General features: G+C 34.1%; 3 protein-coding genes and 1 long non-coding RNA gene across 4 annotated transcripts; 1 reads left to right on the top strand and 3 right to left on the bottom strand.

Annotated features, from left to right (window-relative positions):
- Nucleotides 1–1,254: 1,254 nt before the first annotated feature.
- Nucleotides 1,255–1,683, bottom strand: LOC145112671 (DELLA protein GAI1-like). Its single transcript, XM_079048809.1, has one exon. It carries the CDS (start codon nt 1,681–1,683, stop codon nt 1,255–1,257), a length of 429 nt encoding a protein of 142 aa, XP_078904935.1.
- Nucleotides 1,684–2,301: 618 nt separating this feature from the next.
- Nucleotides 2,302–4,745, top strand: LOC145164670 (eugenol synthase 1-like). Its single transcript, XM_079083395.1, has 5 exons — nt 2,302–2,577; nt 2,673–2,807; nt 2,934–3,171; nt 4,143–4,346; nt 4,433–4,745. The coding sequence occupies exons 1-5, from the start codon at nt 2,392–2,394 to the stop codon at nt 4,597–4,599; spliced, it is 930 nt and encodes a 309-aa protein (XP_078939521.1). The 5' UTR covers nt 2,302–2,391; the 3' UTR covers nt 4,600–4,745.
- A 1,868-nt stretch (nt 4,746–6,613) lies between these two features.
- On the bottom strand, nt 6,614–7,552 carry LOC145104316 (uncharacterized). The gene is made up of 2 exons (XR_013707062.1): nt 7,162–7,552; nt 6,614–6,992 (listed from the first exon to the last, which is right to left on the bottom strand). It is a non-coding gene; the product is annotated as an uncharacterized LOC145104316 (long non-coding RNA).
- Nucleotides 7,553–13,587: 6,035 nt separating this feature from the next.
- LOC145112660 (uncharacterized) lies at nt 13,588–14,473 on the bottom strand. Its single transcript, XM_079048799.1, has 2 exons — nt 13,957–14,473; nt 13,588–13,619 (listed from the first exon to the last, which is right to left on the bottom strand). The coding sequence occupies exons 1-2, from the start codon at nt 14,471–14,473 to the stop codon at nt 13,588–13,590; spliced, it is 549 nt and encodes a 182-aa protein (XP_078904925.1).
- Nucleotides 14,474–15,347: the final 874 nt, after the last annotated feature.

The following is a 15,347-nucleotide window of genomic DNA, read 5'->3' as shown; positions in this document are numbered from 1 at the left end:
ACAACTTTCTTCAACGATCGAGTGCGACGTCCCAAGGCAAAATCTTTTTTTCTTTTCTTTGATAAAATAACATATATACTTTTTAACTTTATAATAAAACTTAAAACAATTTAATTTTCTCGTATTCAAGGTTGAGTTAATATTGTATAAGTAATTATATTGTGCTTAATATCCTTAAAAGGGACAAAATTGTAGAAATTATCAAGTTCACTACCCTGTCCTTTTGGGTAGACGTGAAAAAACCATATATGTCAAAGGATGTCTTATCATAAAATACAAATTAATCAAAATATGTACAAAATGAACATCCAATTAAATATTGAATACTAAAGATTATCTGAAAACATGTTTGATCAAATTGCTTACAATTTGTCACTTTGGGAGTTTGATCTCATATTGGCAAGATCAAAGAATTTTGATGAATACAAACTTCTTAAAACATTTTATTAAAAATCGTAGCTTGTGAGTAGGTGACTATAAAAATATAATTTTTATATCCATTTTTTATACATGAATTATTTTTAAAAAAGAAAAAACATCATAAATGGTCCCTGTGGTTACCCAAAATCTGAAGTTTAGTCCCCGTGGTTTAAAAACTTCATAGATGGTCCCTGTGTTTTCAAAACTTTTGATGTTTGGTCCTTTTTGCTAACTCCGTTAGCTTTCCACCGTTAAATGAAGGGTATTTTTGTCATTTAACTATCCAGGGACCTTTTATGAGGTTTTCTTTTCTTTTATTTTTTTAAATTAAATTTAATATCCAAGGTCTCTCTCTCTCTCTCTCTCTCTCTAAAACACGTACACACAAACATAAACATCTCTCCACCTTGATCATCTGATCATCATCCACGACCACCATCATCGCGCAAGAAACCATTGATCCCCTTCTCTCTATCATGTGTTTTAGTTTCTCTTAATAGCTAGGTTTTGATAATTTTGAAAAGTGATGTCTAATTCCATATCGTGAAGTTGTGAAACAAGAAACAACCAGGTTGGGGCGTGAACGAATTAAAGTCATTGGGGAATTTCCACAAACAGTTGGTGTGCAGATTAAGAAGTTTACCATGGAATCTTTGTTTTTACTTCTAATTGAAATCCAAATTGTAGGTGGACTCAATACACACAAATGTACAATAAAGGAAAATGAAAATATATAAATAAAAACGAATTTATGATTTCTTGAATCAATCGCTTATACCCATGTGTAAGGAATCAGTCATGGGTTAAAACACAGAACAAAGAAACATACTGATCTTATTCCCTTTCAATTGCGTTTTCGGGGATCCTCTGTAGATTGTCAACGAAGACAGAAGATGAGTCCACAACCAACCGAGTTACAGAGGCGGTGTTGTTCACAAACGAATCATCGATAACAGGTGGTTGATTTGTGGGGTTCAACTCACAAATCATTGATTTAAGATCTGAATGATTATAATGAATAGAATCAGAAGCAAGCTGGGACAACCCATCATCGTTCCCCAAAACACCCTCCAGATGCTCGATCTTTTGTGCAATATCAGCCATATCACACGACTTAATTTTGTAACCAATCGCCACCAACAACTCATCAACGTTGGAATCTTGATCTTCAACCTTATCCCACAGCTTCAATTTCCCGATCACATCTAAAAAAAACAGAAGCAGAGGCAGCAACGGTAGAGGCGAAAGTGGAACTGCCGCCATCATAGAAGGTGTAATCTTGTTGTGGGTAATCCCGCTCCATTTTTTTCATCTTCTTGGAAGAATTTGAGCATTTGTTGGGCGATGATAGTGCTAATGATTATATAGGGAAAACGAGGGTGAAGAAAAGAGAAGTGGGCCGAGGTTTTGTGCTCATGTCTCGAAGAGAGAGAGAGAGAGAGAGAGAGAGAGAGAGACCTTTTATATATTTAATTATGTTTATTTTTTTTTAAAAAATACGAGAAAACATCATAAATGATCCCTGTGGTGGTGAAATGACGAAAATACCCTTTAGTTAACGGACAAACTTAACGGAGTTAGCAAAAAAGACCAAACATCAAAAGTTTTGAAAACACAGGGACCATCTATGAGGTTTTTAAACCACGGGGACTAAACTTCAGATTTTGGGCAACCACAGGGACATTTATGATGTTTTTTCTTTAAAAAACAATGAAAAAAAACCGTTACCATTTGAAGAAAAAAAAAAAAAAAAAAAACACGATAAGAAGGGTTGGTAACTTGGTCTGGGCACCTCTACTTTTACAATTGAAATGGAAAGGCCACCCATATTGGGGGTATTTTGGTGAATTCGCTCTTCACCCAGAACACGTATAAATTTTGGTAGTGGTTCAGACTAATCGAGTCCACCACTACCAACTCCTCTTTACCGGAGAAACAATTTTCACCAGAAAAAAATAATAATAATAACAAATGGCAACGGAAATCAGCAAGATTCTGGTCATCGGAGGAACTGGGTACATCGGAAAATTCGTGGTCGACGCTAGTGCAAAGGCCGGCCATCCAACCTCCGTTCTGGTTCGAGAATCCACGGTGGCGGACCCTGTGAAGGGTAAGCTTGTCCAGAGCTTCAAGAACTCCGGCGTCACTCTTGTTTACGTATGTTTCATGATTTTCGTCATTATAAACATGTGTTGTTTTTTTTTTTTTTTTGGTATTAATTTAAGAATTAATTGACGTTTGATGATGAACAGGGTGATCTCAACGATCATGAAAGCTTGGTGAACGCGATTAAGCAGGTAGATGTGGTGATATCAACCGTCGGTAATATGCAAATACCAGATCAAACCAAAATCATTGCCGCCATTAAAGAAGCTGGAAATGTTAAGGTGTGTTTGGACACCATTAACCCTAAAAAACCTTTTAATCCATAACGTTGTACTAATTTGTTACAAATTGATTACAATCGCATGGGAAAATTTTACAAACTGATACTGAATCGTGTTTTGGTTTAGAGGTTTTTCCCATCGGAGTTTGGGGTAGATGTGGATCGTCAAAATGCAGTTGAGCCGGCGAGTTCCACATTTGCAGGGAAAGTGCAGATCCGTAGAGCGATTGAGGCCGCAGGGATTCCGTTCACGTACGTCGCTTCCGGCTGCTTCGCCGGCTACTTCCTGCCGACGATGGTTCAGGCCGGAGCCACCGCTCCTCCGAGAGATAAAGTAACCATCCTTGGCGATGGAAATCCCAAAGGTAAAAGATTATCTTTAATCATACTTTTAAAACACAAAAATGAAGTTGAATAAATCTCTTCAAACCACATTCTAAAAGCACAATAATCGTGACACACTATTGTCACATATATTCTTGAATACTTTGATATTAAAAGTTAACTATCTACACGACTACACACAATATATAATTATAAAAATTTCATGAAAAAACTTTAAAAATATTAAAAAGGTAAATTAGCTAAACTAACACATCATGTGCGTGTAAAGAAAATAATTTTTTTTCAAAATAACCACTAATACGGAATGAGGCGTTTCAGACAGCATAAAAACACTTTCTCTGACAAAAAATGCATTTCGCACTGCCATCGGATTCCGGACTGACATTCCAGATTTCTGACTACAACTTTAGAGTCCAAAAAAAACCTCCTCAATTTCAAGAATAAATCAAAAATTAAATCGGATGAATAATTCTCTAATTTCAAGAATTTTTTTGTTTTTATTAAAATATAACAAAAAATTTAAACAAACATAATAAATAAGAACTATATACAATATTAAGACTAAAATCAGATATTTGATTGAAAACGTTGATATTAAAAGTTACGAAATGAACATTTAGGACATAAATAAACATATTTTTTTTGAAATTTTTTTGCAAAAATAGGAAAAAAAAACTGAGAATTTTGAAGAAGATGAATGAAATATTTGAGAGAAAGTAGTCATTTTTTCAAAAACTGAAAAAAAATTAATTTGATTTAAATAGCTCATTTAGAATGATTAGTTTAATGAATTCCCCAATATATTAAATATAATATTTAAAGCTTATTATTATAAATTCAAAATTTTGATAACGTAAAATATTGTCATAAATTAAATAATATCTATTTACATATTATAATTGTTACAGTCTAATAAATAACATAAAAATAAAAAGATATGTTATTTATTATTAAGATGTTAAAAATATGTTTTTTTGATATATATTTGTAGTTATTTACAACGAAGAACATGACATTGGTACCTACACAATCAAAGCTGTGGATGACCCCAGAACATTAAACAAAATTCTTTACATTAAACCCTCGAAAAACACATTCTCTTTCAATGATCTTGTTTCCCTATGGGAGAAGAAGATCGGCAAATCCTTGGAAAAAGATTATGTTCCTGAGGAACAAGTTCTCAAGCTTATTCAAGGTATGCAATTGAACCATAAATGTTCGTTTTGGTTTTATTTTTAAATAATTTTCTGTTTTTCATATTTGGTCTATGTGATTTTTCAGAGTCTGGATTTCCGATTAATATTTTCTTAGCGATCAACCACTCGATCTTTGTCAAGGGAGATCTTGACAACTTTGAGATAGAACCGTCATTTGGTGTTGAGGCTTCTGAGCTATATCCGGATGTGAAATACACTACCGTTGAGGAATACCTTGATCAATTTGTTTGATTTAATCAAGTTTTCCATATGATCATGGTTTGGTTTGGTTTGGTTTGGTTTGGTTTGTAATGTAATGTTGTATTGGGTGTCTTATAATAGAAATGTTGATCAATATGATGTTTTGTCGAATAAAATTTGGGTCTTTGATTATCAAATCCACAAGTAATACGACATTTTGTGAATAAAACCCAAAATGTCGATGACCCATGAACCTTGAAATCAAATTATCCCAACACAATTGCTTTTAGGGTGGTATGCTTCTTGGGTTCGGTACCACCGATAAGTACCGACGGAACTACTGTCTCAGCTTTCTCGGTATCTTCCGATCAAAACCAAGCCGATGTGAGTCTTCCGACTTCCATGCTGACCTTCCCTCGCCCTTTGTTTCTTCTTTTCTCACACGTTCTTTCTTGCATTTTGAACTTGTACTTTGTGCATCTTCATAAATATAAAAAAATGAGGAATGAGAGATATGACCATTTCCTATGTTTATGGTTATGAGGGTTGGAGGTGAGAGAAGAGAAAAAAGCTTATGACATCTGAGAGGGCTCAAATATGTGTCATCCCTCTCAACTCTCATGTCACATAAACGTCACATCATCTACTTCTCTCCTTCTCTTCAATTCAGTCCAATCCTAAACATAAGGAGTGATACACTCATATCCTACACAATTTGGTGTAAATATACAAGCACAAAGTACAACTAGCCAATGGAAAAGCTTTGAGGGATGCTTGGGTTAAGGAAGTCGCATTGGCTTTGATTTTGCTGATACCTGCTTGGTCTGAATCATGTTGCCATCGGTACCACCACCATGCAGGACTCCACCCCGAAGGCACTCTATGACTCTGTCCACCCCAACATGCCATTATATTTAATTTACATGTAAGACGATACTTCTAGAAGAAGTCTTCAATGCACACAAGTTTAATCAAACCTTAACCGCTTATAATCGGCCCATGGGCTAAACCCAAATTTTATAATCGTACCTCCTATAACCGGTTACAGACAGTAATAGAGTCTTGTCAAGAAAATCAGTTGTAACCGAAATAAAAAAAAAATTTATTTAAGAAGCTTCTTAACAATAAAACTGTTAACATATTCTCTACTTTAAGTCTTTAATCAAACATATATTTACTTTATGTATTATAAAAATAAAAGAATTTCTTCTATGAAACATAATACTCTCCAAAAATCCAAAAACTTTTAAAACTCTGACGATATGGATTGGATTCTTTTAAGCTTGTTTTAGGGTGTGTTCATCACGAAACGTTTATGAGCGTTTCGGAGCTTCTAGCTTTTAGCGTTTGATAAATGTTCCGTTTTGAATAGAAAGTCTCATTTGACACTACAAGCTTCTAGCGTTTAATTTAAACAAAACGCTCGAAATCCAAAAGTTACCTCACGTAGCGTTTAACAAAACGCTACCAATTAGCAGTTAGTTTTGCCGAACACGCTATTCTTGAATATTTTTGAAACTCGTCTTATCAAATTATTTTTAAAACCGTCTTCAATCATATAATGTTTGACAAGTATATGGATTAAAATTTTTGATTTCTTATTCAAACCAAAAAAACTACATCCCTATTTATAAACATACAAGAAGGGTAAAACCAAAAGATCTCCAACTAACTATAAAGCCATTATGCTTAAAAATTCATTTAAATACAAAACACGTTGTACTATCGGCATAAATTAGACAATGATTGAGACCAGTATCATTTAAACAAAAATTGCAATTTTTTTGATAAGAAGACAAATATTTTTTAACAATCCTTCATTTTTTGATAAGAAGACAAATTTTTTTGGATGTCCTGCTCATGCTTAGTATAAAAAATGGCCCCATAAAGTTTGTTGAGTCTTTTCCATATAACATAGGGCATCCAAATGCATCTAACAATCTAATAGGGTAAATATAACTTTGATGTAATAATAGTACTATGTGTTTGTTTATCATTCCATCATTTACTAGTTACAGCCACTTTAATCATATACATTGTGAATGTAAATACAAAGACAAAGCAATAAATAAACAACTCGATTGTTATTAGTTACTCAATTAATAAATATGTTTGTACCCTTAAACAAATATTCACAAACAACAAAATTAAGATTGTGATATGGTAGGTACATGATTCTTATTCGTTGCTAGCTCATTCACCTTTCACCAAACATCGTTAATTGAATAATTGTTAATAAAAAAGCGAAGAAAAAACTACACCCAGCTACAGATAACCTGATCACGATCAATGTTTCACTAGAGCTTTTCTTGGGTATCTTTGCGTCACTGCAATTTGAACACCACCAGAACCACAAGGTGCAGGCGCTAGTGCAGGTGGACTTGCGGTGGATACAAGTGTTCTTCTTGACAAGAAAGTCATCCCCTCGACCTCCTCCGGTTCATCTATACAAATCATACACAATTATGAATGCTTTTAACTTAAAAAAAACACTTAACAGAGAAAGTCAAAAAATTGACATTTATGATGTCATTTTCTTAAATATTTTGTTAAATATCATTTATCCAGCATCGAAAAAAAAAGTATAATTGTCAATATTATGAATGTACATACCGGAATAATTTGAAGAGGACATGCGAACCAGGATAGGCGTGACAATGGTGAGAGCTGCCCAAAAGAATAGTATCACAAGAGAGGTTCTTACGGACATTTCTTTCTTGTACAAGTATTTGACAAGATAAAGCTTGAATACTTTGATGGAGGGATTATATATATCAGCCAGAATTGGTGAAGACCCTACAAAAAGAAAACAGATATTAGCTAGCAATGCTTTATAAAATGGAAATTATTAATCACAGGATGCTTAAAGTAAGAAGAATGTTCAAAACCCATATCAAAATTGCTAATATTATATGCGTTTTTTATTTTTTTAATGTTAAAGTCAACCGTACTAGGCAATGACCTTCGAAACTCTCTAGTAGTTGGGAAGTGGTTGTTACAGTTTGGTGACAGAACCCATCTGGCATCTCCAAGATAAAATTTCCATTTTGTAAGGTCAAAATCGTAATGGCACACACCTGTTTTCTCAAGCTGAACTAATCAAAGAAGACCCACCTGTTTTATATATATATATATATATATATATATATATATATATATATATATATATATATATATATATATATATAGGGCTTAGAGAATATGTGGCTGTCATATACCTAAACTTATATATAGAACCCTCCAAACAATGTAGTTTTGATTCATTTATATTCAAACTAATAATGATAATGTGACTTACTAAATCGATTAAATTTATGTTCTTTTTTTTAATTTTGTCTAAGAATTTAAATCATTAAAAGTCGTGACCATTTAATCAACCCTATTAAATTTTAAATGAAAACTAATAAAATAAAAGATAAAAGAAGAAAATGTGATAACTCAATCAAACTTTTCACAAAATCATTGGATACAGTCTTTTAATTGAAAGACAAAATGCTTGAGTTATATTCGTTAAAAAATATTGGTTTTTTATTTTCTCTATAAACTTCAATAATTATTTACAATAAAAATATATATAATTGATCTTTTTCATTCCATAATTGAACTTAATTCAATGTTATTCTATTAAAATAAAACTAAGAGAAAATGAAATTGGATTTGTTTTGTTTAAAACTACGTCCTTTAAAATGGTCTATACCCACGCTTAGATACATAACAGCCATATATTCACTTTTCCCATATATATATATATATATATATATATATATATATATATATATATATATATATATATATATATATATATATGCGAAAAGTGAATATACCATTAAGGATATATAAACTTAGGTACCCAAACTCATCATATTGCGACGTTTTGTATCTTATATACGTTGTAATTATCTAATGTTCTTATAATTCAACTTCTAACCTGATTTACTTCCAAGATTGTTATAAATTTCACATTTATCTTCCATTTACATAATTTTTATTTTCAACCATAATATATATAGCCTAGTACGTATTCGGAAAAAAGATGTGATGTAAGAGAACGATAATAATGCAATTTCGAAATTTTTGAAAGTAAATCAAGTTATGAATTGAAGTTTAAGAACATTATAATGAATATATGAAACAAAACGAGGTATTATAGTGGGTTTGGATACCTAAGCTTATATATCCTTAAGTGTATATTCACTTTTCCATATATATATATATATATATATATATATATATATATATATATATATATATATATATATAAGAGTTCATTTGAGACCGACATAATTTTGTGAGACCATGAGACCAAATTTTTTTATTGAAATATTCTAATATTCAATTGTTTGTAAAAATAGAGTATGCAATATATTCTAACATTATATGTTTTAGAATATTTCAATGTAAAATATGTTAAAATTATTGTTTTAGAATATTACACATATTTAATTTTTATGAACACTAGAATATTAGAATGTTTCACTAGAAAAGTGGTCTCACGGTCTCACAAAATTAGGCTGTATCACATTAATCTAACGACAAATAAGAAATATATGGTTGAGGTTGAATCTCTAAATCACTAGCTTTTTTATAATATATATATATATATATATATATATATATATATATATATTATAAAAAAGATAGTGATTCGGAGATTCAACTTCAACCATATATTTCTTATTTGTCGTTCTAACCACCGGCGTACCGGCACAGCCAGAAAATTTATAATCATAAATGATTATGCAGCACCACGATTCCTTTTTCCTCCACCACCTTCCTCACCACCACAATCGCCACAACCATCACCACCAACCCGTCGCCAACCGACCGCACTACTGGTTTGGAAATTTGTAGCTTCATCCTCTAAATCTGTAGTTGTCAACGTCATCTCTTAGCTTATTGCTCTGATTAACACCCCATTCTCTCGTTTGTCTCCACTCGCATTCTTTGTAAATCACATCTCTTAATCAATTGATAGATAATCTATGTACTCAATGTTAATTAATGAAAAAACAGAGCTCCAAAAGTTCAATCTTGTTTCTTTGAAACAAATAGGGAAAAAAGCAATGTATCAATCAAATGAATAAGATTTTTTTTTAATTTAATTGAAAAATAAACAAAAAATAGATCTTGTTATATTTAATTGTAGTTAGAATGGATTCTTAATAAGAATTTTTTATATGTAATTGTAGTTATACTACGAGATCAATAAAGCATCATGGTTCAATTGGAACGCTAAGCTCATCACTGATGTCATTGCTTGACTTTACATATGCATTGGATTGATGCATATGTTTTTTTCACATAGTTTTTTAACAAAAAATGCACAGTAAGAAATATGGCTTTATACGAATGATGTATGCATTTTATTGTTGCAGATTACTTCCATTTCACACTTGTCTGTCACCAACGAAATCTAATATCATAATTGGTTTTGTAATATGAAATTCATCATATATTTCTGCATTTTTATCCATTCCTGCTCTTGTTTCATCTTTCCTTTTCTTTTTGCTTTGTATCTAGGATTCTTTGTTATACATCGATGTCTTGAAGGAAGAAGGCTCTAGTATTGTCGTTTGCATAACACTAACTTAAGATGCAATCGGAGTATTAGAAACACATTTTTACCTACATGTTTGCTTCTTCCTTCCACCTTAAGCCTAAATAGCATGTATATATACTTCCAATTTACCTTCTCTTCTAATGTTCTGATTCTTTTGATTTGATATAAGCGTTTCCTCTTTGATTTTTGGTTATTAAGCGGTCAATGCATAAAATGGTAACAACCAATAAGTGTTTAATACTTTTTATGTTTCTTAATTTATTTCATATTGTCATATATTAATTAGCCACCCATGGTTGTGTATGCCCAGTTTTGCAGTTAATTTTGTTTTATTTATGTTTTCTTAGTATTATTTCCGCCACTTGTTAACAATTTTATCATTTATACTTTATTTGTATACTATACATCATGATTTTTGTTCAAATAACTTGTATGTTTTTGTTTCTTCTTTCTCATTACCTGATGATATATATGTGTGCTCTTTGGATAAAGGGAAAATTACATAAAACCCATTTTATTTTGTGTCCAACCACTATTTTTGTTTCATCAATGAAAACCACTCACGTCTAAAACATTTTTAATATGTTAAAGTGGTCAATATAGAATTTTTTGTCAAAATGTAATAGCATTAGTGTCTAAATATTCCACTAAAGCTATTGCAGATTGACAAAGGTTTACAGTGTGACACCAGAAAAGAAGTCACATGAGTTACGAGAAGCTTGTTGCTTTTGATTTTGTATCTGATGTCTGAAAATTTCATTTGATGATTATTTAGTAAATATTAGGAAAATAAATGGATTCTCAGTACCAAAATACATAACTTTCCACTATTTCGTTTTATTTGAAGAGGTTTTTAACTTTTTATCATTAGAAAACAATGCTTTCCTGTATTTTACATTAACGAATCAACCATTCCTAGAATTATAAGTGTTTCTTTAATGTAGCATGCAAAACGGAACAAAGATAAATAAGAGTGAGCCTGTTGATTCTAACATAATACACAGGACAATCTCTTCAAAACCACGCTGATTCTACGAATACCGTGGGATTGGCTTCAAAATCTAGTCTAACACACACATAATTTTGGGAGAAAACTGAAAGTTTAATAGTTTATAAAACTGATGAATGATTATCCAAATTACATCAGTTACACATAAATAAAGAACATAGTTTAAAACGGGCCTCAAAACAACCATGGGCCAAACACAAACCAAAAAACAAAACGCAAAAATAATGAAAAACCCACAAAATTGTCTATAACTCCATTTAGAAAGCGATTTCTAGACTCAAAAATGGGTAAGTCCCCTTATGGCACTTATCACGTGCTCCTTGTTCCAAGCTTCAGTTTGACTGGTCGTAGGCCCAAAACGGAGTCCCATAGCCAAAGTTACGGCCATTTCCATGAAGCTCCTTTCGTCTCTCGATCATTAATCTCTAGGAACATAAGTGCCCGATCCTCCACACTAAGGGCCGCATCATCCCCTCCTGGGTAGACAAAATTCGACCTCGAATATGAACCATGCTCATCATCTGTAGAATCCCCATGAAAAGGAAGCAAATGTTTGACATTGAAAACATCATAACAACGAATGTGACTTGGAAACTTCAGACGGTAAGCATTGTAATTGATCTTATCCACAATCTCCATGGGTCCAATCTTCTTGGCTGATAGCTTGTTGTACTCACCAATCGAAAAATGATCCTTAGTCAAAACATCCCAAACAAAGTCACCCACCTCAAAATCAACTTGTATGCGTTTCTTATCTGCATCTTGTTTGTACTTGGAGTTGGCTTGAACCAAGTTGTCATGAACAACCTTATGAACACCATGTAGTCCCTCCATGAAATCCTGCACTTTTTTTTTGGAACAACACAAGAAACAGAAAGTGTCATCAAATCAAGTGGTCCTCGTTGTTGGGTAGAATAGACCACCTGAAACGGACTAAATCCAGTACTTCTGTTAACAACATGACTATGAGTGAACTCAGCTTGTCATTGTTTCTAATCCCAGGTCTTCACATGTTCACCCACTAGACACCGCAAAAGGGTACTAAGGGATCAATTGACAACTTCTGTTTTCCCATCCGTTTGAGGATGATAGGCACTGCTAAAATTGAGCTGATTGTTCACCATTTTCCACAAGCTATGCCAAAAGTGACTCAAAAACCTAGTGTCTCGATCTGAAACAATAGAAGATGGCAATCCATGCAAACGATAGATATCACAGAAGAATAACTGAGCCACAATAACTGTGACTGTCATCTTTTTGCAAGGGATAAAGTGCACCATCTTAGAAAAATGATCAACAATAACAAATATTGAATCATTACCCCGTTGAGTATGTGGTAATCCCAACACAAAATCCATGTTGATATCCACCCAGGGTTGTGATGGAATAGGTAAAAGCATATAAAGCCCAACATTTGTGGCTGTGCCCTTTGAAAACTGGCAGGTTCTGCACCGTTTAACATATCGATCCACCTCCTTGCGTATAGTTGGCCAAAAATAAGATGATTGCACCAATTGTAAAGTGCGATCTCGCCCGACATGCCCTTCCCCATGCAACTCCTTGAGGATTTGAAGGTGGAGAATAGAATCAGGGATACACAACTGATTCCCTTTGAAAATGAAACCTTTATGCACTAGAATATCGGTCCAATGTCCAGATTGTATACCCTGCAGAATAACAGAAAAATAAGGATCAACCATAAGCTGCTCCATGAGGACATCCAACCCCGGCACACCAACTCTCATGAAAACTAGAAAATTACTCCTTCTGCTCAAAGCGTCAGCCACCCGATTCGATAGTTCCTTGGAAAAAGTGAATTTTTCGAAGGACGACATCCACCTATCATGTTTGTGTGACACCTTATCTTGACTGCGAATATGTCTTAACGAATCATGATCTATAAACAAAACGAACTCCTTATGAAACAGATAATGGCGCTAATACTTTACAGATTGGGCCACTGCATATAATTCAACATCGTAAGTGCTATAACGTAGCTTCGGCCCTGTCAACTTCTCACTAAAATAGGCAATCGTTCGTCCCCTTTGACTTAGAAATACTCAAATTCCAACCTTGGAAGCATTCGTGTGTAATTAAAAAACTTGAGCAAAATTAGGTAATACAAGGATCGGTGTTGCGGTGAGCTTCTCTTTTACCAATTGGAAAGTTGATTCTGTCGCCACAGACCAAGCGAAGGTCTTCCCTTTCATACAATCAGTCACTGGTGCCATATAAGAACTGAAACTTGGCATGAACTGCCTATAGAATGAAGCTAGGCCATGAAAGCTTTGAACTTCAGTGATAGTAGTTGGAGTTGGCCATTGTTTGACAGCCGCCACCTTCTACTTGTCCACCTGTATTCCTTCACCAGAAACAACATACCTCAAGAAAAGGACCTTAGGGACCATGAACAGACATTTCTTCACAGCTGTATACAAACTATCTTGTCGAAGTAAGGCCAAAACCTACCTCACATGGCTGACATGTTCACCAAAAGTAGCACTGTAAATAAGTATGTCATCAAAATAGACAACTACAAATTTACCAATAAAGGGCCTAGACAACCGGTTCATCACACGCATAAATGTATTAGGAGCATTTGATAAACCAAAAGCCATCACCAACCACTCATACAATCCTTAACGAGTCTTAAAGGCAGTTTTCCACTCATCCCCAAGTCTAAGTCGAATCTGATAGTACCCACTCTTCAAGTCTAATTTCGTAAAGATAGTGGCACCACTAATCTAGTCAAGAAAGTCACCAAGTCGAGGAATTAGAAATATGTACCTCACTGTGATCTTATTGATGGCACGACTATCAACACACATACGCCAAGTACCATCCTTTTTAGGAGTCAACAAATCAGGAACAGAACACGGGCTCATGCTCTCCCGAACATGACCTTTTGAAATTAAGTTCTCCACCTGTCGATGCAACTCCTCATGCTTCTCGAGACTCATTCGATAATGTGGCCTATTAGGCAACTGGGCTCCTAGTTTTAAATCAATATGGTGTTGGATGTCATATAATGGTGACAATCCATCAGGTAATTCATTATGGAAAACATCGAAAAATTCCTTTAGAAGAGGAATCATAGCCTCAGGAATTTCAACCTCCTTATCCACTTCCTTCCCTATCAACACAAAAATGTCACCTTCTGCCTCTAACTCGTCTTCAAACTGAGTAAGGGTCAATAGAGTAACTGAAGGTTTAGAAACTAGTTCATTTGGCTTACTAGGAACCAATGTTATCTTCACACATCGAGACAAGAAATTGTAAGTATTGGTCCGCCGGTTATGATCTATGTTACGATCATATTCCCAAGGCCTACCCAACAACAAATGACAAGCATCCATAGCAACCACATCACACTACACATCATCTTTATATGTGGTACCAACAGAAAAAGGAACAAGGTCTAGTTTAGATACAGTTAACCCACCTCCCTTCTTAAGCCATTGTAGCTAGTAAGGCTTGGTGTGATTTTCTGTTTTCAAAGCCAAATTTTGAACTGCTTCTTTAGATACTAGGTTATCACAACTTCCTGAATCAATAACAAAGTTACAAACCTTGCCCAGAATAGTCCATGTCGACTGGAAGATGTTGTGCTTGAGCCAATCATCACCATCAACTTTTGGTGTAAAACAAGAGCGCCTTACCACCAAATTGACCCCTACGTCTCTAGTTACAACTTCTTCTTCGAATTGAGGCTCGTCATCATATACAGGGGCATTTTCGTAATTTTAACCATCATCATCATTTTTCCAATCATCTTGCTCAGCAAACAAATGTCGTTTTCCAGCCTTCTTGCACTCTGATTGTCGGTGACCTGTCTCCCCACAATTAAAACACTTCAATCTACTGCTACCAGTTTCCCTAGGAGTTGGTCTAGCACCGCTAACTACCGGTTTTTGCTGATTAGAAACAATGAGGGGGTACTATACCACCCGTCTTGGAACTTCCTCCAGCAATGGCAGTTGAAGACGAACCGCCCACCTGACGATTTTGTTTCTCAAAAGCCAATGCTCATTGGTGTGCTTCAGAAATGGATATCGGGTCAAACATATTTACAGATTCCATGATTTGGACCCGTAAACCCCCAATATATCGAGCAACAAGTTGTTCCTCTGTCTCCTGGATATCAGTTCGGGCAATCAGTTGGTAGAATTCAGTTGTATAATTGTCAACCGACTTGGCACCCTGCTTTAGGTTCCGCAAGCGTTGGTACAT

The sequence above is a fragment of the Lactuca virosa genome, chromosome 1, assembly GCF_052849685.1.
Source record: "Lactuca virosa cultivar CGN04683 chromosome 1, Lactuca_virosa_CGN04683_v6, whole genome shotgun sequence".
Classification (NCBI taxonomy): domain Eukaryota; kingdom Viridiplantae; phylum Streptophyta; class Magnoliopsida; order Asterales; family Asteraceae; genus Lactuca; species Lactuca virosa.
Note: the sequence above shows the minus strand (reverse complement) of the source record. Positions and strands in the feature narration are given on the sequence as shown.

Excerpts from the sequence above, each read along its gene's own strand:
- LOC145112671 (XM_079048809.1), bottom strand. The coding sequence starts at position 1,683 with ATGGCGGCAGTTCCACTTTCGCCTCTACCGTTGCTGCCTCTGCTTCTG.
- LOC145112660 (XM_079048799.1), bottom strand. The coding sequence starts at position 14,473 with ATGGATGCTTGTCATTTGTTGTTGGGTAGGCCTTGGGAATATGATCGT. Across the intron at positions 13,620-13,956 it reads GTTGACTCCTAAAAAGGATG|TGCTACTTTTGGTGAACATG; the intron begins GTACTTGGCGTA and ends ACTTATTTACAG.
- LOC145164670 (XM_079083395.1), top strand. The coding sequence starts at position 2,392 with ATGGCAACGGAAATCAGCAAGATTCTGGTCATCGGAGGAACTGGGTAC. Across the intron at positions 2,808-2,933 it reads AAGAAGCTGGAAATGTTAAG|AGGTTTTTCCCATCGGAGTT; the intron begins GTGTGTTTGGAC and ends GTTTTGGTTTAG. Across the intron at positions 4,347-4,432 it reads AGTTCTCAAGCTTATTCAAG|AGTCTGGATTTCCGATTAAT; the intron begins GTATGCAATTGA and ends GTGATTTTTCAG.